At 40.9% G+C, this 26152-nt stretch overlaps 5 protein-coding genes across 11 annotated transcripts; 3 read left to right on the top strand and 2 right to left on the bottom strand.

Moving 5' to 3' along the window:
• The first annotated feature begins 3104 nt into the window (after positions 1-3104).
• LOC124196547 lies at positions 3105-4213 on the top strand. Its single transcript, XM_046591685.1, has 2 exons — positions 3105-3291; positions 3377-4213. Exons 1-2 carry the CDS (start codon positions 3142-3144, stop codon positions 4061-4063), a joined length of 837 nt encoding a protein of 278 aa, XP_046447641.1. The 5' UTR covers positions 3105-3141; the 3' UTR covers positions 4064-4213.
• Positions 4214-4326: 113 nt separating this feature from the next.
• On the bottom strand, positions 4327-5295 carry LOC124196550 (low molecular weight phosphotyrosine protein phosphatase 1-like). Its single transcript, XM_046591693.1, has 4 exons — positions 5140-5295; positions 4854-5041; positions 4633-4791; positions 4327-4508 (listed from the first exon to the last, which is right to left on the bottom strand). The coding sequence occupies exons 1-4, from the start codon at positions 5177-5179 to the stop codon at positions 4428-4430; spliced, it is 468 nt and encodes a 155-aa protein (XP_046447649.1). The 5' UTR covers positions 5180-5295; the 3' UTR covers positions 4327-4427.
• Positions 5296-5642: 347 nt separating this feature from the next.
• Positions 5643-9917, bottom strand: LOC124196548 (peptide methionine sulfoxide reductase MsrB-like). Of its 7 annotated transcripts, XM_046591691.1 has the most exons (6): positions 9637-9761; positions 9057-9567; positions 7628-7734; positions 7291-7415; positions 6863-7035; positions 5643-6078 (listed from the first exon to the last, which is right to left on the bottom strand). In XM_046591691.1, exons 4-6 carry the CDS (start codon positions 7380-7382, stop codon positions 5798-5800), a joined length of 546 nt encoding a protein of 181 aa, XP_046447647.1. In that variant the 5' UTR covers positions 7383-7415; positions 7628-7734; positions 9057-9567; positions 9637-9761; the 3' UTR covers positions 5643-5797. The 7 variants fall into 7 exon arrangements, with proteins under 7 accessions (XP_046447647.1, XP_046447642.1, XP_046447648.1 ...); XM_046591686.1 differs by lacking the exon at positions 7628-7734 and having other exon boundaries at positions 5643-6114; positions 9637-9917; XM_046591692.1 differs by lacking the exon at positions 7628-7734 and having other exon boundaries at positions 7291-7388; positions 9637-9763.
• A 3814-nt stretch (positions 9918-13731) lies between these two features.
• LOC124196546 (beta-catenin-like protein 1) lies at positions 13732-16218 on the top strand. The gene is made up of 8 exons (XM_046591684.1): positions 13732-13899; positions 14072-14376; positions 14443-14774; positions 14849-15072; positions 15149-15297; positions 15388-15569; positions 15648-16007; positions 16085-16218. Exons 1-8 carry the CDS (start codon positions 13870-13872, stop codon positions 16171-16173), a joined length of 1671 nt encoding a protein of 556 aa, XP_046447640.1. The 5' UTR covers positions 13732-13869; the 3' UTR covers positions 16174-16218.
• A 1568-nt stretch (positions 16219-17786) lies between these two features.
• LOC124195480 (coiled-coil domain-containing protein 43-like) lies at positions 17787-18954 on the top strand. The gene is made up of 3 exons (XM_046589908.1): positions 17787-17989; positions 18076-18300; positions 18362-18954. The coding sequence occupies exons 1-3, from the start codon at positions 17819-17821 to the stop codon at positions 18614-18616; spliced, it is 651 nt and encodes a 216-aa protein (XP_046445864.1). The 5' UTR covers positions 17787-17818; the 3' UTR covers positions 18617-18954.
• The last annotated feature ends 7198 nt before the right edge of the window (positions 18955-26152 follow it).

The raw sequence follows: 26152 nt of genomic DNA, 5'->3' as shown, positions 1-26152 counted from the left end.
TTGTAGAAGAATGTTTTTGTTTCGCTGCAGAGCACTACAAATTTCAAATGAATTTGTATTGAAATCTTAAATGAGTAATCTAGTAATTCATGTAAATTTTTGTTTAAACTATAGTTATCAGATGGTGTTGCCATAGAATATTTGGGTGAACTCCATTTGAAATGATTTTTGTTTTATTCTATACAAAATTTCCATTGATCAAACATTAATTTCATTTTGGTCTTAGGTTTATGTTTACGTAGCAGTGATGTTGCTGTCCAATATGGCATGTTGTTGCAGCCTATACTGGTGAAAGATTTTTTGCATAGAGTTATGCTGTTGCTGTTCCTTGGTGCCGGACTGCTGGTGTTGTGCACAAAAGTTACATCCAGTTTTAATTGTTATTTGTGTCTATGCAGTTAACCGTTTTTATGTTGAAAAGGAACAGAAAAGTTCTTTGGTGTTGAATCGCTGGTGTTGTGCCACATAAGTTACATCCAGTATTTTGTTTAATTGCTATTTGCGTCTATGAAGCGTTTATATGTTGAGAATGAAAAAAATAGTAATACGGGGAATTTTTACGTTGAACAAATAATAAACATGCCTTCGCGATTGGGTAACCAGCGAGGAGGAGATTAGGGGGGGGGGGCAATTGATTTTCATTAACTAAAAGAAGTTGTGGTTTGTTTTAATAAGGTAGGACAAAAAACCTTTGTCTATCACATCCATATACCTATCTATATAACCACTTCTATTCCTCAAACCTTATAACCTCCACCAACATCCAATCCTTAAACCCCATAACTACCACCAACATCTATTCCTTAAACACCCATTTCCCCATATCTGTAATATATAAATATTATTGTTGAATAAATAAACTAATTATATGATATGAAAACTCATTTCTTCATTGAAACACTTACAAAATAAACAATTTATTAAACAGAGCGTCCGGTTCGAGACAATATTTTTTGTGCGAGGCTTTTTAGCAAGCAATCCGCCACCCAATTCGACAAAAAGTGATAGTTTGTTTTCACGGATATTGCGTCAGACGGTTAAAAAATTTCTAGTTCAACAATCTCATGTAGAAATTTGCATCTAGTCTACTGGTGCAAATTGCGATTCTTTAAGCTTGATTATTTAGGAGATGTGTTAAAAAAATTGTGAGTAGCCAATAAATAGAACCAATTCGCTTTTTCAGAATATTTTGAAGATCACAAGAAAATCTAATAACAACAAAGTGATCTAAAACCGAAATATTCAGAAAAAGTAGTTCAATTGTTTAGCTACCCACAATTGCTCTTTTAACACATCACCTAAATTAATCAAGCTTAAAGAATCACAATTTGCACCAGTAGACTAGATGCAAATTTCTACATGAGATTGTTGAATTAGAAATTTTGTAACCGTCTGACGAAATTTCCGTGAAAACAAACTATCACTTTTTGTCAAATTGGGTGGCGGATTGCTTGCTAAAACTCGCACATGCAGTGTCGGCGTAGATCCAGGGAGATTACCTGGAAATGGAAGAAGAGAGAAGAGTGCGAGGCAAGTTTTACTGGGGAGCGATTAGTCATACTAAGTTTCCGGGTTAGACTCATGACCCTAAGTTTTCGTCGGATCATGCGCCTTCCAAGTCCCCGTTCGACCAGAGCCCTCCCCTCCTCCTGGTTTCACAGCGGGTGAGTGACCACCGGCGGGCGTTGGTTAGTGGTTAGTTAGGGAAACGGGGCCACAGAAAAGAAGGGAGCCCAGAAATACACTTGTAATTGAATCTAACTACACAATTTATCAGTCTTGAATTACAGCATTCTCTCGTCGGTTTTCAGTTTCACCAATAGAGTCCATGATCAGTAGGGAAGGATTACCCTGCAAGCAGAATGAGCATTTATTTGGATGGCAATTTAATATTCATAGAGATTGTTGCGACAGAAAGCAATACCTCAAAGCAAGAGGGCCTGTGTAGGGAGATTCAAGGGTAGCAGGATAGCAAACACAGAACCTTGTTGACTGTATAGTCCTTGTCCTTTTTCTTGAATGGACATGACTTCTCATAAAGTTGGTCATGCCAATTTATAAACCTTTAATTAAGAACCTGTACATAAAAAACAACAATACAAAACAAGTGATCTTCTTATGCATGAAAGCACCGATCAATTATCCGATAGAAGATGGAATGAGAGATTGGTCCATGCTGGGGTTGGTGATCTCCAATACAAACAGCCGATAATTAAGATGAATCCTATAAAACATGAGAAGAATATATGTTGCAGCAATACTGTAATAAAGCTAGTGTTAGTTGTTACCTGTATAATTTCGATGGCTCATTTAGTAGAATACAATGAGTTTGATTAATTATGATAATTTAACATTAATTCTGACATATTAATATTAATTAAAAGGTATTCTGAAATCTGAAGAGACCAATGACATGTCATGATAACAAAACAACTTCCTTCGCTGAAATTCTAAAATTCTGACTTAACTTACTGTTTGAAACTGTTTTCTTCTAAACTTTCTTCTTCTTGGTACTCCATGCTGCAATACACTGCTGATTGCTGTTTGTTACTGCACGAATTGTTGACGTAATAAGCCGGTTACTTGCTGCCGCTTAATTAAACCTGACGTCCCGACAGTCCCGACACTCGCACATGACCGCCATTTTTTCAACAAAGAAATAATGCCCAAATTAGACAAACATTTTCCATGACGAGGATTTCGCCATCTAGGGTGGGACACTTGAGTTATTGAGTACAAGTTTACTAAACCGTTAACGGTTTAACGGACACGCTAGTGTAGACTGTAGACGAATAAAAATAAACAAATAAAACAGGGTGTTAAGCAAAACTAATGTTCCCTTACATTTTCTGGGAAATGTGGCACGAACCGTGTGTGTATCGAAGCAGATAAGCTGTTTGCTGATTGTTGGTTCAACCGTATCTTTATTGTCTTTGTACAAACTAATTAACCTTAACAGTAATGTTTTGGGCTGCCTTGAAAGTTTTCTCTATACGGAAGATAATTTCGCGATACACTTCTCATGTCCGGTTAAGGATGGTTTCGGTAACCATAGTCTATAATACGAACATAAAAGATATACATCTAACAAACAGAATTCAGGGACGATGTGAAGTTTTATTTGTTAATCGTTAATTTCTAATGTGGAAAGAATTAAACGATGTGGCCGGATTTGTCATTGAACGGCGAAGTATAAATAGTCCAAATGAAAATTTCAACAGCATCAGTTTCTTGCAACTGACCAACAACTTGCTACTAATTTTTTTCAACTCTTTCGAAATGAAGTTCGTGGTGAGTTCTTTGTCGCTATCATTACACCGTGTTTGACAGCATTTATGATGTACCGTACACAAATTTATTAAATGTTGATGTTTAGGTTATATTGGCTAGCCTTTCATTGGCACTGACTGCTGCCGTTGAGGTAAATGTAAAACCTAAAACCGAGAGCAACGTGGAAGTGTCTGATCAAGACGTCGCTGAATGGCACCGACGTGGTTATTTCGGTGGATATCGTGAATACTGGCGTGGACGTCGGTCTGTCGAGGAGGTGCAACCGGAACACGAAGCCAACATCGAAGTTGCTGACCAGGAGGCAATCGAGTTCCGTCGCGGCTACTACGGTGGACATCTTGGCTATTGGCGTGGTCGTCGCTCAGTAGAAGAAGCAAAACAGGAAGAAGAAGCCAGCAACGTTGAAGTTAGAGATGACTTGAATGGCAACGAATCGTACGGAAGCCGCTACTACGGCCGTCCTTATGGGTACTATGGTCGATACTTAAGTACCAGTGGACACTGGCGTGGACGTCGTTCCGCTGAAAGGGAGATGACATCAGAAGAAGATGGAACCATTAATACTGACCTGGAAATCAACGAGTCTCGCCGAGGCTGTTACGGTCTGGGATATTGGCGTGGACGTCGATCCGTAGATGAAATAACACCGGAAAAAGATGTCGATGTTAAAGTTGATGGTGACCTGGACGCTAACGAATGGTACGGCCGTAGTTATTATGGTTATCCTTACAGTTACAGCAGGTACGGATATCGCAATGGATACTATTGGTAAGTGAGATCCCGACTTGCCTACAAAAGGCTGAATCCGGACTATTTCAACGAACCTTGCACTAAATTTGGCTTGTCCACATTTCAATAAGCTATCCTTGTTTGCAAAAACCACGGTGAAATGGTCAAATAAACAAAAATTCTTATTGTCAAATTTGTCAAAAATTTGATTTGGGTACCTTAGTACTATCAGCCTATCATATGCAATTGACGCTGGATTAATACTTTAAAGGAAAAATACTATAAGGTACAATTTTCACTACACAGTTAAGCATCCTTCTACGTCAAGTAGAAGTTTCACGATTTATTTTTGCACTGAATGTCAGAACTGACAGTTCGATATTTCAGTCACATAATTGGCCAAAGGTTTAACCGATTCGTTGCAAGAAAGTTGTGCAGCACCTTACACACTGTTGGTAACACTTTTCAAACCCTTCTTCACCACTGTCCTGTAATTAAAATATGCCATTAAAAACAATTAATCATCTGGAGAAAAAGTAAACAATAGAAACTTTAAGCAACAAAGTAAGAGATGTTATTGCTCAAGTACAGTGAAAGTGCATTTTAGCTTACATAGTATGGGTCTCTTATTGTCCGTTCTGCATCATCATATTTCGAGAGCATTTCTATTTTGGCTTTAAAACTAGCAGGTGCCATGGATTTGAGGTCATCAATGTTGTCGTCATCCATTCCAAAAATGTAATCAAACTCTGAAAAGTCTGCTTTTTTTACCTGAATAATATAATGAAATTTACTCATTTATGAATGTAGATGTAATAATAATTGGCACATACCTGTCTAGCTTTGTGATTGGTGGGCACTTGGTGTTTGGTCAAGACTGAGATGGCTCGCCTGTCTGGATTTTTTCCAACATGCCAACTGCCAATCGCAGCACTATCAACAATCCAATCATCATATTTTCCAGCATCTTTAAGTTGCTTTACAAAAACTGCTTCTGCTATCGGAGAGCGGCATATATTTCCTACATCACGCCAAAATTGAATACTCGGTTATGTTATCAATCTCCATTTTATACTATTTGTATCAAATGCTGTCATGTAAAAAAAAAATCATATTCACCCAGGCAAACAAACAACACAGATTTCTTGGGTTGAGACATTATAATTTAAATCAATCAGTTTAATCAATTTAAACAAGATGAAGTGTAGCACTGATCCAACCAAACTGTCAACTCACACACAGAGAAACGAAATGAGATTCGGTTGAAACGAAACGAATCATAACAAGTAAACGCAGCATCTAGCGGTAAACGATTGTACTGTATACAATATGTTGAACATTTGAAACTCTCGGTTTTGTGCACGAAAATATGCATTTCGTCCACTTTAACTATGTATGGACCAATATCAATATATCCAATATCTCAATTCTATAAACTCTAAACTCACCTGACGTTCAATTAGGCGTCCTTTTACCAAAAAGAACGTTAGGTTATAGTATTGGGTAGGATATTTACCTGTACCGTATTGAATACGGACGCTATACGTTTGAGGTTTTAAACTGTTCCAGAAATCTAAAAAAAAACAAAAAAAAAAGCGATAAGATTCAACTACACATAGTCATTATTGTGTGGTAGCCGTGTATTTATTTCGAACAATCTTATCAAGGGCACAGCTATCCATCGTTTAAATAATACAAAAGATAGGTAGCGCATCCTTTCCGGACATATTTTTTGCGTGAAGACTTCGTTGAACAACACCTTTTTTTGACAGACAAATCAAACGGTCCCGTTCACTTTCTTAGAACAGGAGATGCTTGTATCCGCACCGCACCGAAGCGGACCGCATCCACCCTGAGTGGCGGGGAAACTGAACGAACTAGAGCTGAACGACTTGTCACCCGTCGGCTGACTTTCGGCTTCAGCGTCAGCAGCTTGGCGGAAATTTAGCGACGAGGAGTTGATGCAATAGCGCAGACCGGTTGGCTTTGGACCGTCGGTAAACAAATGTCCTAAATGAGCCCGGCAGTTGGAGCAGCTCACTTCGGTCCTCACCAAACCTGGATTGGCGATTATAAGAAGTAGATTGGCCCCGACTGCAGCATCACGCATCACCACCAATCCGTCGATGAAAGGTCAGAGCCGAAAAGTTGAGCGCCAGTAGAGGCGGAGATAGTCATTGCGGTCGTGAGGTAATTTTTTTTGGTTGTTGAAGAGACAACAAAGTCGCGCGTGCAATTTTCGGGAATTGAGTGAAAGGAGTCGAGTTCGTCCGATGTACACATAGGGGTCCATGTCAGAAAGAGAGCGATGGAGCAGACAGATATATAAAATAAAAATAAAAGAGAGGGGAAAAAACCACAAGCCAAGGAGACAAAGAGAAAATCAATACCGCAAAATGATTAGTAATAAGTAACGTGGTACTACACAACTACGACCGGTCCAAACCGTAAGAAATTCGATAAGTGTATATAAGGAAAGGCATTTTTCGGCCATTTAAGTATAGTATAGCTTTAAAGAGTGAAGTGTTCTGATGAAATTTTAGCTCCGGTTTTATGTTGCAAAACTACTTACTGTACATAATTTCCAACTACAACTTCCAAAATTCAAAAAAGGAAAATAAAATAACCCTTGAGAAATCCGGAGAAATCTTTTTTTGAAGTTGTAAAGATGGCCCTCTGTGTGAAACCAAAGCCTTGAGCCAAGACAGACCCATAAAGATATTCATCCTAGTATGAACGTAATAGAGTCTCTCCCCGAACAAGTGACAAATGCAAATGAGTCACGCATCATGTAAGAAGAAAGAAGAAAAACAATACTCGACGATAACACACACACACATACCGTGAGAGGCGTCTTTGGTAAGTTTGACCCCTTTCGGATCGATGACGTCATAGAAAGCTGGCCATCCCGAGCCCGAGTCGTATTTGGTCGTCGAGTCGAAAAGATCCCGACCGCACGAAATGCATTCGTAAGTGCCTTTGTCTCGTAGCTTGTAGTACTTGTTGGTAAACGCTCTGATCACGCAAACATGTAGGAATACCGCCGGAATGGCACAAGAAAAAAAACCGGAGTTAGAGATTCAAGTCTCACATCGTGTGTAGGAAGGAAATGAAGTGGAAAGACGCGTGCACTTATAGACTCGATTGTGAGCCATCACGAAAATTTTAAAAAAAATAAAGAATCAAACAACAAGGAGAATAACCTTCTAGCAACGACGAAAAAACGGGTAGCTTTTAATAAACATTGTAAGTAGACAAAACGCAACTCACCTTTCCGTACCCTTCTCTTGCGTGACTGACCACTGGAGCGGAGTGAGTCGCTGACGTAGATCTTGCTTGAATTCGGCTGACGTAGGATCCATGCTGGCCTTTTTCGGATAATAAGACTATATCCTCTGAATAAATCCATACATACAAAGCACGTACATAGAAACACATAGCCAAGAAAACAAAAATACACATATTTTATCTTTCTTTTCGTTTTTCCCTTTTTCTTTTATGATAAAAAGCGTTCGCCCGGAAGGGGGAGGAGACACCAAGCTTGTGTGAGGGCTCTATATATGTTTTTTAAAACGTTCTGACATCCGCAATATGTTGTGTAGTGTACCTAAAAATATCCGCTTTTTTGTGTGTGTGTTCCGTGCGTGGGGACACGCGTTTGTCGTCAAGTGGCTGGCGCGCAACGAAGTCGGGAATCCACAAAGCGCAGCAGCTCTAGACGGGAAAAAAACCTCAGCGACTTTTATAAGCTCGAGGAATACCTACGAGTACACCCGCGTGGAAGAACCCGTTATGGCCGAATTGGGTATGGGCGAAAGACTTAATTAAGTTCATCGTTGTATACACAGTACACACACTCTCTAGCGAAGTAGCAAAGTAGATACCCTTATTGCCTGCTCCCATTGCACGCGCGTTGTCGCTCAGAAAAAAACTCACGACCGCAAAAGAGTTCATAGTATATTTCTCTATGCATGAAAAAGGCCGAACGAGAGCTGCCGGGCAAACGAAAAAGGGAACCAAGGATTCTCGTTATTTATTCATGAAAATAATAATGCTGAGTCTGGCTGGCTGGCTAGCTCTGCTATATGCGCGCGTGGAAGTCACGATTCGAAATCGACCAGCACCGGCGCATAATTGGCAATCAAATCGGGAATACTCCCGGATATTGCGCACATGTGAACGACACCACGGGAGAGAGAGAGAGAGAGAGAGAAATTTTGTTTTGGGATGCTGAAACCCCACCAACCCATCACAACAGAGAGCTCTTAAAAATAAAAGTTTGGTTCGACACAAGTAGCAACAAAAAATCAAAACACGTTGGTGATAAGGAGGAATTTATCGCCATGAAGGTTTTTTTCCAACTCACTAGACCTGTTTGAATGACAATAATGGAGCGGGTTTTCTGGAATTTCGATTGGACCGTCAATCGCCCTACGACAGCTGATGCGCAAAAAAGAAGCGAGAGAGAGAAATCGAGGACAAGCAGAGACGAAACCAAAATCTGTATAAGGGCATCTCTCACGAAAGAAGCGCAAAAAAGAACAACTTCTGGTTGTTATTTTCTTTTTTCTCTTCTCCTCTTTCGAGAGAAGAAAAACCAACCCCAGTGCTGCACGATTGGCGTTTCCTTATTTAGTCTGGCCAGAGGCCTCGATCCGCTCCTAGATTCTTTTTGGGCATTTTGTTTTCTTTTATGTGGGTCAGAAAAATCTTTTTCATTTTATTTTTTCTCCCCTTTTTTTCTTCTGCTTAACACCACCGTCAGCATTTTAGTTCTTTGAAGCTATTTTTAGGAAGAGGCTCTTGAAGGACGCGGATTTACACGTTGCGTAGACAACAGGGGGAGAGTTCATATCAAACACGACGCCGGGATGGATGAGCGTATCTACTTTCTTTCGTCCTTCCGCCGAACGAACGAACCAAGCTTATTTTTAGGCACGATAGATTGGACTATATACTAGGGCGAAATGACGTCCGATCGATACAACAACAACAACGTACACAGAGAGAGAGAGATATATATACACATGACTCACCTGCTAGGCCGTGGGACGCGAACTGGCAATCAGCTGATGTATTCACTCGCACAATAACACACTCGTGAGGATTGTCTAGTGATTTGTTGGCTCTGTGGTTCCCGTTGACGGGTTGAATAACAGTTGGCTGTTGTTATTCGGCACACAATTTCACAGAGGAATGTCTGAATGATGCGCCGGAGTGTCCTAGTCAGCACCAGACTAGTGCAACTTGGGAGAGAGAGAGAGAGAGAATGTGCACAATTCAACGTTCGACGTTGAAGTGAGCGTGTTTTTTTCCTTTCGTTTGGATATGTAGACCCCAACAGTCTGTGCTGACTCGTCGGGACTTGTGCTGTCGCCCCTGTTTGCTAGACCGCCGCCAGGCGCTGGCAGCCGTGCCAATGGTCATGGCGGCCGAAAATGGGAAGTGGCGGGCGGGGACCTGCGCAGTTGGAAGCATCTCCGTGCGGACACATTTCACGATTCGGAATTTTTCTTTTTTTTCCCCCGACTGCTGGAAGGTTGCGACCTGTATATTCAACACAAAAAAAACGTTTATTTTCTTTTTTTGTTTTGTTTCTCACTTTAAAAACCACACCTTCTCCTGGAGAAGTAATCACAAGCTATTTCGTATCCGCCTACAGCTACTTAAGCAGTCGATTAGGCGCGCTAATGGATCGCTGCGTGCTCGCCAGATGATTGGTTGGACGCCTCTATCGGTGCACACACATATACCTACGTACACACAAGTGTGCATGTGTATAGAAGAAATAAGTCGTGCCGTTTTGTATCCCCAAAACTTCTTTCGGGTTGCTTGTTGTGAATGGAAATTCCTCCGGGCGACTCGAAAAGGTCCCACCAGCCAGTATAGTGACCCCGTCCAGGTATTTAAGTGAGCGATAATCTATAGATACACGAAAAGCCACAAGGAATTTAAAAGAAAACAGACAAAATAATAAAAAAAGAAGGGTAACAACAATAAACGTTTCTGTAGTATACGCGCCCAATTTTTGAAAAAAGCGAGGAATTTTCCAAAAATAAAAATCAAACACGAAAGCGAATAAAAATTTCCGATAGCTACACACACTTTTTTGAAAACCGATCCTTTCTCTCTGTATGTCCGCCGATGGCTACAGTTTTATTCGTCGTGATGTCGGTGAATTTATCTCGCTCTGTTGGCTAGATTTGTACGCACCATCATTAAAAGAGTGATGCGTACGTGTGCGTCTGTGTGAAGCTGGCTGGGCCACACCTGGGCAATATTATAGGAAAGAGACGACTTTGCCGGCCTCTCTCGTACATTTATTCTATTCCTTATTTCCCCGACAGTCTATCTAAGGTGATGCTAAGGTCACATGCAAGACTGATGCTGGAATTTAAGGCCTTGTTGATGCCGGAGAGAAAAGGACCATCAGACGCTATATAAAACTCTGGCGCTTATAACCTTCAGTCCTTCAACTACGTATACGCTCGTCGCTACAACTTGCAAGAGAAATCTACCTCGTCGTCGTTGTTGTGTTTCGGTGCTACATTGGAATGCAATTTTTATCCATACTCGCATAGCCCCTTTAGCCAGCGCTCGACCGCGCTCAAAAGCCGTAAAAATACTCGGGAAAGATACAATCTAATCTCTATTCTGTTTGTTTCCTTTGAAGGCAATAATAACTGGGTGGACCAACCAAATGACCATTGAATCGTGAGTCAGTCATGCGTGATCGAAATAAAACGCCATTCATTAAAAATATTGCAATTCATTGGTGGTTGAACCCGTTTAGTAGACGTTAAGGCAGCTCAGACTACGTTGCGCTCGATTGCATTTTATTCGCAGGTGGTGTTGAAAGTTGTCTACTCTTTTTTAAGACCAAATTTAATTTTTTTCTTTCTAATTTTGGGCATGACGAGATGAGGATGTAGACCCCGGAGGAAATTCCGTTATTGAGCGCCAAATATGAATTGAAATGGGTTTACTAATCTATCCGTTATTGTGAAACTGTGTATCTAATTCTTGAATTTGGCGGACGCATGATTGAATTTGAATAAACAACCGGCCTTGAGCAATTTATGCATCCGCTTTTCCGCGAATAGCGGAAATAAATATCTGTCGGGCGGGGCGCACTTTCTGATAAGGAAATTATTCCATACCAGTGCAGTCAGTACAGATCGTGGCATTTCAATTTCATTCGTCACTGAATAACTGTGTCACTATAACATATATGCGTTGCTGACATATCCGTAAATCGTAACCCATGTTTACATTTCATTTTTCCAAACATGAACATTCCCCATGATCGATAAGGAATATTGACTCGCGTGTGCCGGGGGAAGTGATAGCCAAATGTCGCATCGATGAGTCAACATTATATGAAATTTCACTTCCCGATTGGGTCTTTGCCTTTTTGGAATGGGAAATGATTAAAACCGTCATAAAAAAGAAACGAACTCGAAAAGGCTTTTTGAGAAAAGTACTTGTCATCTTCCATGTGTAACTCGCCTTGTTGACGAGGTTGTTTCTTTTGTTGTTTTTTTCATTTCCCTGCGCAGTCCAACAAGAGCTGGCCAGAGAACATAGTATAACTTTACGGACTATTAAACTGTAAAGACATTGTCCTAGCGGGAGCATGCCAAAAATTAAAGCAATAAAATCCGATTTCCGCGTCATTCAACTATGTCGATTCTGTTCAGTATATAGATGCGTTTTTCTTGCTCAAAAAGAAACGGGAAAAATGGTCCGCGGGTTTTTTTCAATAGTTCCCGACCCTGTCGCTGCGGTTTCTTGCTGTTCCGCCTTTCCCTCCCGTCTCCATTTCTTTTGCGCCAAACCAGATAAGGATTGATGGAGGTCACGGCGGTCAACAACACAAAAAACATGTATACTACTTTTATAATTCCGGATATTGTGTGACGGTGACTCGAGGCAGCAACTGCTGTCTGCCAGTGTCACGAGTCGTGTTCCTTGTACACTGTAGCCTACAGAATGTGTCAGTTTCGATTTCGTTTTTTCGTCGTCCCACTCGACTAAGGAAAATTCCGGGTAATCATTGATGGGGCGGGTAAAACTGAATGCGACAAAGGTCGCAACACTCACGACCAAGAGCTCTGAATAGTGTCAGAGGAAGCCAGCATAATGGCATGATATCGTAATTATTACGAGAGACAGTCACTTTCCAACATTACAGGACTTTTTCTACTGTAGGCTTGCACATGGGAAAGGAAAAGGCGACTGTTTAAAAGCTTTCTAGATGAATAGTCGCTGGTTATTACTCTCCACAGCTGGAAAGTGCGTCGTAAAAATGAACCCTTTTAATTGCTCATGTGATGATTTGTCGTCGGTTTCTCGAGAAATATCATTCGTAGCTTAGAATCATTACTTTTTCAAGTTTCAATTCCTTCAGGCATTTTTAATACGGTGTGATATTAAATAGCCTCCTATTATTATTCCATTTAAATATGAATTTTACCCTAAAACCACAAACGACACCGGAAAACTTATTCCTCTTGGTATAACACCATTTATAAAAACTTTCTTAAAAATTTCTCTAATTGAAAACGAGGGTTAACCGAGGGAATATTTTAAGAACGAGTGCCAGTGTGGCGACCAAGGACCCTCTTTCGTCATAAAATTTTTCTAGTTGCACTTTGCTTTAAGTGTTTGAAGTTGAAATATTTTTGAATTGGACTTTTTACCTATAGACAAAGTTGTGAGGTACAAAACAGGGCCTGAACTGCAGCCGTTCTACAAATGAGCAACCACTTTTTCAAACCCTGACCGAGTAAACAAAAACGGCAAGAGAAAACCGTTCCGGTCAACCGCATAGCTCAGGAATAATCGTACTCAAAAATTTATAATCAACGCCAAGTAACAGTCAAAAAGGAAGAATTTAGATAAATGTTTTTCTACCTTAAAGCCTTTAAGTCCACGTTCACATGGGTGTAAAGAGGACATTCCAAGAAAGGGGAAGAAATTCGGTCGACATCGGTGATAGTCTCTCCAATCAAACGGGATGCTATAAATCCTATCTAAATAAAAATCAAATATGAAATATGAGTTACGAAAAATATTTACAGAAACAATTAGTGATAAATAGAAAACAAGACAGCAGATGAATCCTATTTATTAATGGACAAGAGAATGTAAGAATTCCCTGTAACACTCTGCAAGTGATGGCTATTTAAAACATCTAACAGGTTAATAAAAGTAACGAAAATCATTACCTGAGTGATGATACTAAGATTGTTGCTGATGACACTGTGAATACTGGCACAAGCAAAACTTGCATATGTTGTGGTTTGATGGTTGGCTCTGGCCTCAAATCTGCACAAAGATGAGAATGTTACATAGTGCTCACAAACACACATGCAATAGCAACACTTATCATGTAAGCCCCTTATTACATGATACATGCTAGTCAGTCATTCTATTTGAATTTATGGGGTTTTTTTACCTGCTAAAGCAGCATGTGTATGTGCATTAAGCGATTCTATAAAGACACGCGACCGGCGACCAGAGTTGACACGGCAATCACATTTTTGTTTTTAATTTTTAGTGCTATTTTTCGTGCAGCAACGTAACGTTTCCCCCCAAAAATCTTTGTCTCTTTTTCTTTTTCGAAACTTTCAAACAAAACGAAAGCAGACAACACTAATCATAAAATCGACCCATCGAGTTTCATTACTTATGGCCAGATGGCGTTTTTATTCTGATATTCCTAACGGTAGATGACTCTATTTTCATGTTTGACACATCGTGTTTTTTAAAAAGTTGAAAGTTCCAAAAGATCTCTTCAAATTTTGTTTATGCTGGTTCATTATTTAATTTAATCGAATATCTGCAATGGATGTCGGTGAACTTTTATCTTTTAAGGTGTGTAAATCAGTTTGTATTAACACTTCTTTAGCTATAAGTCCATTAAGGGGAAACAGAAGCATTGGATGTTATGGGATTGCATGGAGCATATATTGCAATGGCATTTGTTGGATTATTTTGAAAGCTTTCATTTGTTTTATTATGATTAATCACTACTTTCTTGTTACAGCCAAAACAAAACCCCAAACGAGATGTTGCAGATGATGATAAAGAGCCAGAGTTTGAACGTCCCGGAAAGAAACTTAAACAGTTTCCAACCAGTAATGTAAAGCCAAACCCAAGATCAACAGCCACATATATTGCTCCCCCAGTTGTTGAAACTCCAGAAAAAGAAGAATTGCTCAAATTGGTAGAGCAAGATGAAGGTTCTGAAAGCCTTGATGAAGCCTCCCTAAAGAGAATGATTCTAAATTTTGAAAAGCGGGTTCTGAAAAATCAAGAACTACGTGTTAAATTTCCAGATGCGCCAGAGAAGTATGATTCCTATCCTCTGCTTGTTTTGTCATCATTCTTCATAATAGTTTTTATTTTATCTTTTAGGTTTATGGAATCAGAATTGGAATTGCATGAAGCAATTCAACTGATGCATGCACTTGCAACAGCTCCTGAACTATACACAGTAGGTGTTGAACAAAAGCTTATACCAACATTGCTAGGTCTATTGTCACATGACAATGCAGACATTTCTGTCGCTGTGGTCAATTTGCTTCAAGAATTGACTGACATTGATACTCTGAATGAAAGTCAAGATGAAGCTGCAATTCTAATTGATGCACTCCTGGACCAGCAAATCTGTGCCCTCCTAGTCCACAACCTGGAAAGACTAAACGAAGCTCAAACAGAAGAATCTGACGGAGTTCACAATACACTAGGTATAGACGATCATTTATGTTTCTATAATTCATAAGTACCCAGTTTTTGTTCACAAAATAATTTGTTCTTTCAGCCATTGTGGAAAACTTAACGGAAATTAGGCCTGAAGTGTGTCAACAAGCAGCCCAACAGGGGTTGCTGAGTTGGATAATGAAGCGGCTAAGAGCTAAATTACCATTCGACGCCAACAAACTATATTGCAGTGAAATATTGTCCATTTTGCTTCAAGGCACACCAGAAAATCGGCAACTTCTGGGTGAAATTGACGGAATTGATATTTTGCTTCAACAGTTAGCCGTAAGAAAACGTTTTTCTTCATTCATTTTTCATTTGTGTAAAAGTGCAAGTCATTTTTTTAATTATTTTCTCGCAGATTTTCAAGCGGCAAGATCCCAAAACAGGAGAAGAACAAGAAATGATGGAGAATTTGTTCGATTGTGTTTGTTCCAGTCTGATTCACGTTCCCAACCGCGACAGATTTCTGAAGGGAGAGGGCTTGCAACTTATGAACCTCATGTTGCGGTATTGTTGAAATTCCCACGATCCGGCTTGCTACCATTCATATTGTTGATCTTGAAGCCTGACCCGTTTTTTTCCCCACTTTCTTTACAGAGAGAAAAAAATGTCCAGAAATGGCGCGTTAAAGGTTTTGAATCACGCACTTAGTGGTGAGGCCGGTAAAGATAATTGCACCAAATTTGTGGACATCCTCGGCTTAAGGACTATTTTTCCGCTATTCATGAAAACGCCGCATAAACTGAAGAGAAAGGGGATGTCAGCAGAAGAGTATGAAGGTAAATATAAAATATAGTGCAAATACTGATGTGCATCACAAATTTATAAAACGTGACCCGTGTAAATCGTTTTTTTAGAACATATAGTCTCGGTGATTGCAAGTATGCTAAAGTCGTGCCGAGGATCACAGCGCACCAGACTTCTGACGAAGTTTACAGAAAACGACCACGAAAAAACCGATCGACTGATGGAGTTGCACTTCAAATACTTCGACAAATTACGCGTGATTGACGCTCAACTCCAGCGGAACGACGACGAAGAGGACGAGGACGAAATGTACCTTAAACGTCTGGAAGGTGGATTGTTCACGCTTCAGCTGGTGGACTACATTATGATGGAAGTTTGCGCCTCAGGAGCCGCAACCATCAAGCAGCGCGTTTTGCATACGCTCAATTTGAGAGGAGGCACAGTCAAGACAATTCGTGAAATAATGAGAGGTAAATATTTTCGCTTTTCGTCCAATCGTAAAGCCCTTGTCCAAGTTAAACTAATATTTATTTGGTCCTTCGCGCAGAGTACGCAGGAAATCTTGGCGATGGCAGTGAAAGCGAAGCGAAAGAAGAAGAGAAACAACACATCCTTCAGCTCTTGGACAAGTTTTAAGATCACTCAGCAGTCGTAACTACAATACAAATTTTCCAATCGAGACTTTTTGTATCGAGCAAGTTGCAACATTCTTTCGAAGCAGACACGCATACCTCCGTTTGATCTTCTATTTCGAGAAATGAGGGGTCGTGGTTATACGTACGTTTTATAGACGCACTTTCCAGGATTTGCCATAAAGAGACTGAGACTAAACGCAGACTAATAGCCCTTTTTCCTTGATGGGGGTCGTTCCAGTTAATATGACTTTCGACAGTTATTCCTCCGAAAACTGAGCTTCTCAATTACTGTGCAACCAGCATACATTTTTTTATGTTTTACAATGTTCTCTAAAACTTCGGCCAGGTGCATGGGCCGAACTCGAAATATTCATTTCAAAAAGTTGCAATTAATATTCAAATTTCGTTAAAGAGGGCAAGGGGCGGGTGGAGTCACCCCTAACTCTAAATCATTGATCGCGTTTCAATTTAATGGATCGACTAATTCGTTTTTGTTATCATGCTTGCGTTCCCCCTGCTACGACGTTTCTCGTTGTCTTCCCCGCGATACTTTCCTGCGTTGCATGAATAAGTAAGTCGAAAAACATTTGCTGATTGCGACTTCAACGAAAGAACGCACCTCGAAACAAACAAGTAATCCGGTTAAAAAATAAATGGATTGCGTTGAATTTCTTTGGGGATGGACATAACGGTGCGTATTCCAGTTATTAATGAGCGAGAGGAAAGAAATCAGCAAAAGCTATTTCCAGTAAATTTATTCCGTTTTTCTTTTTTTCATGGGATTGAGTTTACATAAATTCAAGAGAACTATCTATTGTAAAGGAGCGTGAGTTTGATTGAGAATTTGTTCGTGTGATGCTGGAGCTATAGCAGTATAAGCAATATGCAGTTGCAATCGGTTATGCTCGAAATGGTCTAATAACACAAATCACTGCGGCTCTCTCGTGGGGGCTCGACGAATCGTTTGGGCCGATTATTGCGAGGGATCTGGCACGAAACTTTGTGCTAACCCATTTAAGGCGGAGATTTCTGGTCGAAAATTATATAGCTCTCCTTGATCTGAACGATATTTCCCGACTCAAGGTGATACAGACGAGACAAACAAGAGGATCAGTGAAAGCTAGATAAACAATTCTGAATGCCCTGCTCGCCCATGTGAAGCCGCTTCATTGTTTCCAATTTTCACGCGAAATCTGAAAGGGGGAGTACGAGAGATCACGGCAGCGATATGGAACCGCACTTTTGGCTGTTAGCTTCGGCCCGTGTTTTCCGTTTCTTTTCCATTTACTACACCCTATTTATTTAAGATGTAAAAATGTTGAGCGTGACGCTTCGAGTGATAATTCAAATGGAAGCAAACGGCCGTTTTTCTATTTCGAAAGGGAAATCTGGAAGAAATGGTTCGAAAATTGATCGATACAAGGTTATCGAAATGTGGGAGGGGGGAAATCGTTCAAATAGGCTATGGATCAAGTGGCTCAATATCCGTCTCGGCAAGCTTTCACGTCATGATAAACGATCCCGCCGTGAAGGCGTGAACGTTTGACAATCAAAGTCTGTAATACGCTGCTGCAAAGCCTGCAATGCGATGATATTGAATATGGGAAGTTAATTTGGTCAGTAGTTGGCAACGTCTCCAGCCAAAGATGGCTGCCTCCACAGTCCTTGATTTTGACAAATGGCTCTCGGTTAAATTAAAATCTTTGAACACCGATGAAAGTATATTTGGAGACTACATCAAGGGCATTTTAGAAGGCGAAGAATCTCAAGATGAGAAAATCGAGGCGCTCGAGGGAATCTTGGTGGAAATCTCTACGGTAAAGTGACTTTTGTCTTTCTTCCCACCGCTTCCACATCCGCTGTCTTATGATTTGTTTAACAAATTATCGAATGCACAATGCAGACAGATGGCATGACTCAAAATGAGATCTGCCAAGAAATCATAAACCAATGGGAGTTGTGCCGGGCGGCTGCTGCTGAAGGGAAATCCGACGAGGCGGTGAGAACAGCTGTAGATATACAAATTGCAAGAATCATGGAGCAACAAGCCCTCATCGTTGTCCCCCAGAAGAAGGCATCTGATGAAGAAAGGAAGCTGAAGCAAAACATCTTGTCGCAATACGCAGAGGTATCTATTTATGCATGAAACAATAAGCTTGAAGGCTAATCACAACGTTGTCCCTTCTCAGGTGTCTGATGGTGAAGGAGGGCTAGACGAAGAAGATGGTGGCTATGATGATGATTATGAGGACAAACTTCTTTCTCGTAACACCAATGCAGAGGATGTCATGAAGCTGGAAAAGCTCAAAAAGGAATCCCTGCGCCAGGATTCAGCCAAGAAGAAAGAAAAGGATAAAGAAGATCGCGAGAAGCAGAAGCAGCTCGCACTCGATCGAAAGGAGAAGGAGAAGAAACGCACTCAAAAGGGAGAAAAGAAACGATGATACCCTCCAACATCTTGTCAAGTACACTCGGAAGTATCTGCTAATCATTTACATTTGTGATTTTCGGTGTCGGTCGCTGGAGAAATAACTGAGCGGCATTATTATAATATTGAAAAAAAAAACCTTTCAAGTTAGAATGAGAAAGCAAGTTCTGAATTGTTGTTTCAATTTTCGGTGCTTTTTTTCTGTCTCCTTCTCTCTCGTTCAGGCTTTTAAAAAACTGTGCTCTACCAGCTAAAATAGGTTAAATTTTTCACTCTCCATTTATCCACCCACATGACGTCGATTGTCACGTAAATTTGTGTACTGACAATAAACTCACAAAAAGTACATAAAAACTCGAGCCTTTCCTTTACTTACAAAGCCGAATTGGCATCTATAAATAAAGCTTATGAATTTCAAATTTTTAGGCGATAGTCATCCGCTAATTTTAGGATCTTGCTCTCCGGGTAATGGGGTCAACCGCATTTGAATGACGACATCATGCGACAAGCTTTCTACTTGGATTGCTAACAGGAATATTTTAACTTATTCCCTCATCATTTTTGAGCGGTTTCGGATTTTGAGGGGGTGGGTGAATTTGATTTTTTATAATTTCTATCGATATCGTTTTATCACCATGGTATCGTAAGCATGCTGATGCTGATTAGAAGAAAATTGGCAAGTGTCGTCTGCTGTTTCCTTTAGTTTAAAATTTCGAAAAAGTCAGAGACAATAAGTTCAAGATTTCTATTGTTATAGATTTATTTGTTTTTCATAACCATCATACTCCAACTCCATGCTGTTTAGCGGGTAAATAAAACTAAGAATACAAATAGAATGATTGTGGGAGCTATAGAAGAGTTAAACCTGTTAACCTGTTAACTAGTTCATTTATCATGTGATTGCCCTGTTGATACCACATGGCAGTTTGTACTATATGTAACTTTTTTCTTGTTTGCAAACTTGAGGCCAGAGCCAGCCATCAACCACACAATATGCAAGTTTTCCTTGTGCAGGTGTTAACCTGCCATCAGCAACAATCTCAGGATCATCACTTGGGTAATGATTTCCAGGTTCTACTTTAATTGACGTCTGTGACCTACTAGATATTTTAATGCTGCATTACCTGCATAAATGCAGTGTATTAGCATGTAAACCTTAAATTCTCCCATTTATTAACAATTAGGGCAGTGTCTCATTTTTAACTTTTTCTTGTTGTTTCTGACAATATTTATTCGTAACCCATTTTCTATTTTTATTTAGATAAAAAGCATCCTGCATTGCACTGGGAAATCTAAAGATGTCAATCGAGTTATGGATCTTTCCTTTCCCCCTTTCTTTAAATGTCCACGTGTACGCCCATGTGAATGTGGGTGTATTCACGAGGACACCCTTTTTTCCCTATCCCGTCTGGGGCAATTTAACTCTTCAGCGGATGGATGGAGCAACTGTGGATGCCTGGCTGTATTTCCCGGGCATAAAAGGTAGGACCAAATTGATCTCAATTCTTCCTTTTTGACAATTTTTGGTGGCGTTCATGGAGTACGTTTATTCCTGAGTTAGGCGGTTCTGACTGCAACTGTTTTCTCTCTCCGTTTTTGTTTTTTCTCAGTAAGAGTTCACTAAAAATCTCATTTGTTGAACGACTAAAGATCAGGCTTGTTTTGTTTTGTACCTCACATTAACGTTTTCTGTGGGTCACAATCGAAAATACTTGAACTTTAAACACTTCAAGCAAAGTGCAACAAGACAATTTTTTGACCAAGCCTCGTATTATGCTGCCAACTCCTTTTTCATTTTCTTTTACTTTTTTCCTCGACGACACGTATGGTCAACTTTGAGGTCTTCTCGCAAGTCTTCACGTGACAAGGATGCATGCGTTATAGGCTGTGTATAGTGTACTTGGCTTTGGTACAATTTTGTTTCCATGGTATATATATTCGCGTGGGAGGCTTCCTGGGATGTTCGATCGCCGTGGTATGTGTTAAAACCAGCCAGAACTGGTGCATTATTGTCGGCATGCAAGTGCGCTGCGCTGGTTCTTTGAAAACTCAAAATAAAAGTTTGAACAGGAAAAAAGAAAGAAAGCCTATCTGTGTCTATTATATGCGACGACTACTTGGTATGTGGTATGCGACGACGCAGCAAAACAAGAGAGAAAACTTAATCCAATCATCATCGTTACACACACACACACAGCCCGGCACAAGTCTCTTTATAGAAATTTTTGGTTGTGTGCTTCTGGTGGCGTAGTCAGTCAGTAGTAGTTGCCTACGCGATTTATGAGAGGATAGTTGCTGGGGCGTGGTGTCATCAGTCGAGTTCTCTTTCCATTTGGTATTTTATTTTTATATTTATAACCGGTGAAAACGAAAAAGGGTTGAGCGTTTGCCGCAGCCATTTCGGTGGAAACGGTCAGCGATTGTTTGGAGAACGAAAAAAAAAAAAAGGAAAAACGAGAAAGGTCGTTCATCACAAATTGTGTTTGCTCGCCATCGCGTCCCGACGCCCGCCGTCAACTCCGCGTCGTGGTTTGGGTTCGATTGCAACAGAAGCGCATTGTTTGTTTGCGGCTGGTAAAAGGGAAAGAAACGAGAGAAAACGAACGTTCATCATCATAAAAAGCGGACTCAATGATCATAGACGTCGACAGCAACCATGTGAGTCTTTCTATTCATTTTTCTTTCTTTTTAAACGAAACATTTATTTTCACTTGGTCACGTGAATTCCGCAACAATCCCGTTTCTTTCGTCTTCGGATGGGCGAACGTGAATGTTGTTGCGTCCCGTTTGTCGATAGAAATGTCGAAAAAGAAAAGAAGACGAGCAACATGATGAGACGGAGCAATTTAAAAAAAAAATGAAAAAACAAATATTTCATTGGTGAAAGTCGAACGACGAGCGGGACTATTTTTTTTTTCTGCAGCCCATCGTTTGTTCTATTTCGATTGACGGATAAGATAAGAACGAAAGAAAAGAAACGTCCGACCGGTTTTTATTTGTATTTGTGAGACTGCCCATCTCAGAAATGTCTAAAGGAAGACGAAAAAAAAAACCTTAAAGAAGAAAATTATATAAACTAGATCGCGTTGACTCTATAGGTGCCGGTTGCATTTTCCCTTTTTTAGACATCGTGAAAGTCGTGACGACGATTGGCGCGGCCATAACTAGAATCTCGTTCACCTCAAAATGCGCGTTCCAAAAGTTAAATGCCATCGAGAGATCAAGAATCGCATCACCCGAGACTGCTGGCGCAAATGGAACGAGCTTTTTGGCTATGCTCTAATCTTTCTTGATTTGTAACAACCGTTTCAAAACAAAAACAAAAAGCAGATCCTCCTCTTTCCTTTTTATTTTATTCCACGGGTGAAAGTCTCGTTCTTCTTTCACCATCCGCACACCCAGCGAATTGTGGGTTTCGCTCCGCTTTTCCACCAAAGTGAACGTGACGTTTTTCGATCAATATTGAGAGCTATATAACCTTTTTTTTTCCACGATAAATACATATACGCGACATTCTTTTCCTCAGCTCCGACTGTTGACGGATATTTATTTATTTATTCATCATCGCTGATGTTGGCTGTCGCGGTGGGATGAATTCCGGGGTGTTGACTTCCTCCCCCGGAGTTTTCCCCTTTTTATTTCGTTTCTATCCCCCCCTACATAGACAGAAGAAAAACAAAAAGAAAACATTAATTCAATAAAAAGAAAAGAGCTGCTGACTGCAGCTGCTCGTGCGACGCTATTGTCGTCCATTTTCTTCCGCGACTCGAAACAATCGATCGCCAACTATCTTCCGCATAGTCTTTCCTTACTATCACGTGTGTGTGTGATGGTCGGGCCTTGTATATAATCCTCGCCCCACCTTATTGTTTTACTCCGAAATAATTTGATTTTTCAATCGAATCGTATTTGCCTTTTTTGGGGGGTTTTGATTTTTTTTCCGTGTGTGTGGTTGCTGGTATAGTTTTGACGCTGGGTCATATCGTGTGCGGAAGGCGTGTAGAGACGGATGGGGCGGCGTGATCATTGGGGAGACTCACGCAACTTGCACACGAATGGGTTGAATCATCATCTACAATTCGGGAACAACCAAAAAATATCAAAAAAAGAATAGCTGGAAATCAATGAAAAACATCCCCCTCCTGAGTTGTGTGTGTTATTTTTCTTTCTTTTGGGGTACGTCATTGACGTGATCCCGCTGTCTCTAGCCGAGAAAGAGACAAGGAGAAAATATATAACGAGGCGTAAAAAAAGAAAAGAAAAAAGGGTCACGCGGGAGAGAAGAGAAAATAATAGAAGGAACGCCCACACCACGACCACCAAAGCTGGGGAGGGCCGCTCCCAATTTTAGTGCCACGTGAATATTCCTCTTCTTCTTCCTTCTTCTCTCAACTATACACATTTGTAGCAAGTGGGAATTGTTCTTGTTTCCATGGGAAGGGCTTCTTCTTCTTCTCTCAACTTATCATTTCCCGGTTCGTCTAATACGACGGGATCGAAAATTTTTTAACTTGGTCATGTTGATTTTCTTGCCAAACTTTTTCGGGAAGAGAGAGAGAAAAGGATTTTCGCTGATTTACGCTCGTGATTGTGTTAGACCTCCTAGAGTCAACTTGCCTTTTTTTTCTTCTTCTTTTTGAGTGGTGGGTGTTGTATAGGTACACGTTAATGTCGTCAGGACGACCGGAAGCATCCGGGATTTTTTTTTTTCTGCTTTCGCTTGACGAAGGCACGTAGGTGTCAAAGGTTGGCTCACGCAAACTTTCCCGAGCTGGTATAATCGAGCGTCACTATACATTTTCCCCTTTGTTCTCCATTGCCATCCACCTGGCATGGCCATCTCTCCCCCCACTCCGTAAAATTATTAAGGCTTAAAGAATCCCGAAATTCAATTCAATGTCGGGTTATACTATGTATAAAGCATTTCAAAAAGAATCCTTTTTGAGAGAAACTGTAACACATTTTTCACACTTTTTCCATCGTCCCATTCAATTCAATTAAACGAGAAGGGGGGGAGGAGCAGCGGCGGCGGCGAAACGTGATTATACCTAGCCACATATGGGTGCATCTAAATTTATATCTAATTCTAAAGTGAATGGAATCTAATAAGTTGAGAGTATGTCCGTGACTCTGTTTTCTCGCCGCCCTCTTTTCTTCTTCTCCAGTAACCACACACACACATGTGCTGTTGGGGAGAGATTTCTTGGAAACGGCTTGATTGGTTCTAGCTCCTAACAAGGTGATGTGTACATGCGTTTTTCTAATCACGCTGGGCGATCGTCAGCAGCAGCAAAAGGGGGCTCTGTTGAATCTCAAATTCAATAGGTCGTCGAACTACTACTCTAGCAGCACTTTGTGTGCTTGTTATTTATCTTTGATCCGAGCTCGACGCTGCTGCTGCTGCTGCTGGCCCCGTTTGATTTCTAGAACACTTTCCGTTTCGAGAGTGCTACTGTGCCATATCGCTAAGCTACTCAAGTGGCGGCTGATTCACGACTTAAACGGCCATAAAACACCTGATGCCAAAAATGTTTCACCAAGAGTCTAGCTGTGTGCTGTAATAAGGTGTCTTATATTACACACCAGATCGTTGTCACCCGAGTCGCGTTTTTATGTACGTGTTGTATAGGCTATAACAACAACAAAACAACAACCTTCTTCTTTTTTTCTTCTTCTTCTCCGAGAGCTGTATAATACGCGGCTGTCAAACTGTCAACTGGTGTCGGCTCTTATATCTAATACGAAACGACGACGACGACGATGGCGGTCGTGCAATTCGAGAGCGTGTGTGGGTGTGCGGCAGAGCGAGACGCGACCGCCCGTTCAACACAAACAAACACACAAATGTGTTTGCGTTTGGCCCTTTTTTCTTCTTTCGTTTGTTTTTTTCCCCGTTCAATATTTGATCCATTTCGGCTGGAAATGATCACGCGTGCCCAACGCGTGAATACCCGCCAATTGTGAACTAACGTCAAAATGCCATCGTTATTATCATTAGAATATACGCTCCATGTAACATGTAGAATATTTGTTTAACCGAAAAAAAAAGAAAAAGAAAAATGAGACCGACACACCCACCCAAGTCCAGCCAAACAGCACCCAATGATATGATATAACCTCCCGATGCCCTACTATAGATGTGTGTTGTCGGCTGCAGGGTGGTGGTGGTGGTGTGTCTGCAGCAATAAAGTGAATGTAATTGATGCTTATACAGAAACTATATCCTCCGAGAGAAAGAAAAAAAGGGGGTCGATTGCTCATATCCACAGCGTACAGATGAGAGTCTCCACACACCCACCCATATAAATAGGATGGATATCTTATCCAGGAAGAGAAACATAATGATACGTAAGGGATGATGATTTATCCAGCAGCCAGCCAGCCAGCCGTATACACGACGGGAATAATGGAGCACTCACTAATAGAAAGAAACCACTTGAGAATAATATCAAAGGGTGTAGTACGTTATATACTGTAATATAGGCCGGGAATGGCCCTTGGAAACTGACCAACGGGGGTAGTAGTTATATATAGGTTTTCTCTCTCGGCTGGATGTGTGTACACCAGGGGCATTGTCGAGTTGCCACTCACGCACGAGCCGGTCTCACACCGATAAGAAGAAGAAGAAGTCAAAGACCACCATCCAACAGTGTCATGTACGCTGTACAATGCTGTGTGCTCTCTCTATGTGCACAATTTCAAATATATTGCGTACAGCTCTCCATCTCTTTCTCGCCGGGCTGATGGTCTGGAGAAAGAGAAATGGCCGGATGAAACGCATGCGCGTGCTATCCAGCGATCTTTTTCAGCGGCGATCGTTCCGTCTTTATATGAATGCCCCCCCCCCTCCTTTCGGCTGCGTGTGTTGTGTGCTCCTGCTTCCCTTGATCCGCGCCGGAGGAGGATGCCATATAGACCAGACGACACGCGGTAGAGATCCGCCAGAATAGTGCCAGCTCTGCCGGTTATTCGGATCCATCTATTTCAACTCTCATCCGCCCAAAAGCGCCGGTCGATTGTTGTTGTTGTTGTTGTTGTTGTTGGTGGTGGTGTTGTTTAGCGGATAACCAGCCTCTCTCACGACAACTTCTTTGTGTTTTTCTTTTGATCGGGAGAAGAAACTCTCTGCTCCGATTATTTGACAAGTTGTGAAATCTTCCTTGTTATTTCCAGCGTGAATCTATAATCCCCTTCCCCCTTTTTTTTGATTCTATCTGGGAGGTGGGGCACATGTTTGTGAGTGTTGTTCCCGTTGTGTTTCTTGTCAGAGATCCTGACACGAAGAAGAAAAAGCATCTGGATTTCCCGAACGCACCCAAAAAGGGAAAACTTCAAACTTTTCACTTGAAATTGGCGCGTCGTCCTCATTTTCAAATCAAAGCCAAATTTCAATTTCAACCCAATTTGGATAGAAAACCTAAAAACTGGCTTTTTTAAAAAACATCTCGGCTTCCTACATCTAATAGAGCGGCTGGGATAGAAACTGGACATCTTTTTTGTATTTCTGGTTTCTCCGGTCGGACTTGATTAAGAGAAAATCTGAAATCAAATT

Source organism: Daphnia pulex, chromosome 6 (genome assembly GCF_021134715.1).
Source record: "Daphnia pulex isolate KAP4 chromosome 6, ASM2113471v1".
NCBI lineage: Eukaryota > Metazoa > Arthropoda > Branchiopoda > Diplostraca > Daphniidae > Daphnia > Daphnia pulex.
This window is presented reverse-complemented; position numbering and strand designations above follow the sequence as displayed.

What these genes read in the sequence shown, in the direction of transcription:
- LOC124196547 (XM_046591685.1), top strand. Translation starts at nt 3,142, where the DNA reads ATGTGGAAAGAATTAAACGATGTGGCCGGATTTGTCATTGAACGGCGA. An exon ending in CTTTCGAAATGAAGTTCGTG is followed by an intron (nt 3,292 to 3,376) that starts GTGAGTTCTTTG and finishes GTTGATGTTTAG; the next exon opens with GTTATATTGGCTAGCCTTTC.
- LOC124196550 (XM_046591693.1), bottom strand. Translation starts at nt 5,179, where the DNA reads ATGTCTCAACCCAAGAAATCTGTGTTGTTTGTTTGCCTGG. An exon ending in CCAATCACAAAGCTAGACAG is followed by an intron (nt 4,792 to 4,853) that starts GTATGTGCCAAT and finishes TATATTATTCAG; the next exon opens with GTAAAAAAAGCAGACTTTTC. An exon ending in CAATAAGAGACCCATACTAT is followed by an intron (nt 4,509 to 4,632) that starts GTAAGCTAAAAT and finishes TTTTAATTACAG; the next exon opens with GACAGTGGTGAAGAAGGGTT.
- LOC124196548 (XM_046591686.1), bottom strand. Translation starts at nt 7,382, where the DNA reads ATGGATCCTACGTCAGCCGAATTCAAGCAAGATCTACGTCAGCGACTC. An exon ending in CAAGAGAAGGGTACGGAAAG is followed by an intron (nt 7,036 to 7,290) that starts GTGAGTTGCGTT and finishes TTGCGTGATCAG; the next exon opens with AGCGTTTACCAACAAGTACT. An exon ending in TACCAAAGACGCCTCTCACG is followed by an intron (nt 6,115 to 6,862) that starts GTATGTGTGTGT and finishes GTGATGCTGCAG; the next exon opens with TCGGGGCCAATCTACTTCTT.
- LOC124196546 (XM_046591684.1), top strand. Translation starts at nt 13,870, where the DNA reads ATGGATGTCGGTGAACTTTTATCTTTTAAG. An exon ending in GTGAACTTTTATCTTTTAAG is followed by an intron (nt 13,900 to 14,071) that starts GTGTGTAAATCA and finishes TTCTTGTTACAG; the next exon opens with CCAAAACAAAACCCCAAACG. An exon ending in CTTATGAACCTCATGTTGCG is followed by an intron (nt 15,298 to 15,387) that starts GTATTGTTGAAA and finishes CTTTCTTTACAG; the next exon opens with AGAGAAAAAAATGTCCAGAA.
- LOC124195480 (XM_046589908.1), top strand. Translation starts at nt 17,819, where the DNA reads ATGGCTGCCTCCACAGTCCTTGATTTTGACAAATGGCTCTCGGTTAAA. An exon ending in TCTTGGTGGAAATCTCTACG is followed by an intron (nt 17,990 to 18,075) that starts GTAAAGTGACTT and finishes TGCACAATGCAG; the next exon opens with ACAGATGGCATGACTCAAAA. An exon ending in TCTTGTCGCAATACGCAGAG is followed by an intron (nt 18,301 to 18,361) that starts GTATCTATTTAT and finishes GTCCCTTCTCAG; the next exon opens with GTGTCTGATGGTGAAGGAGG.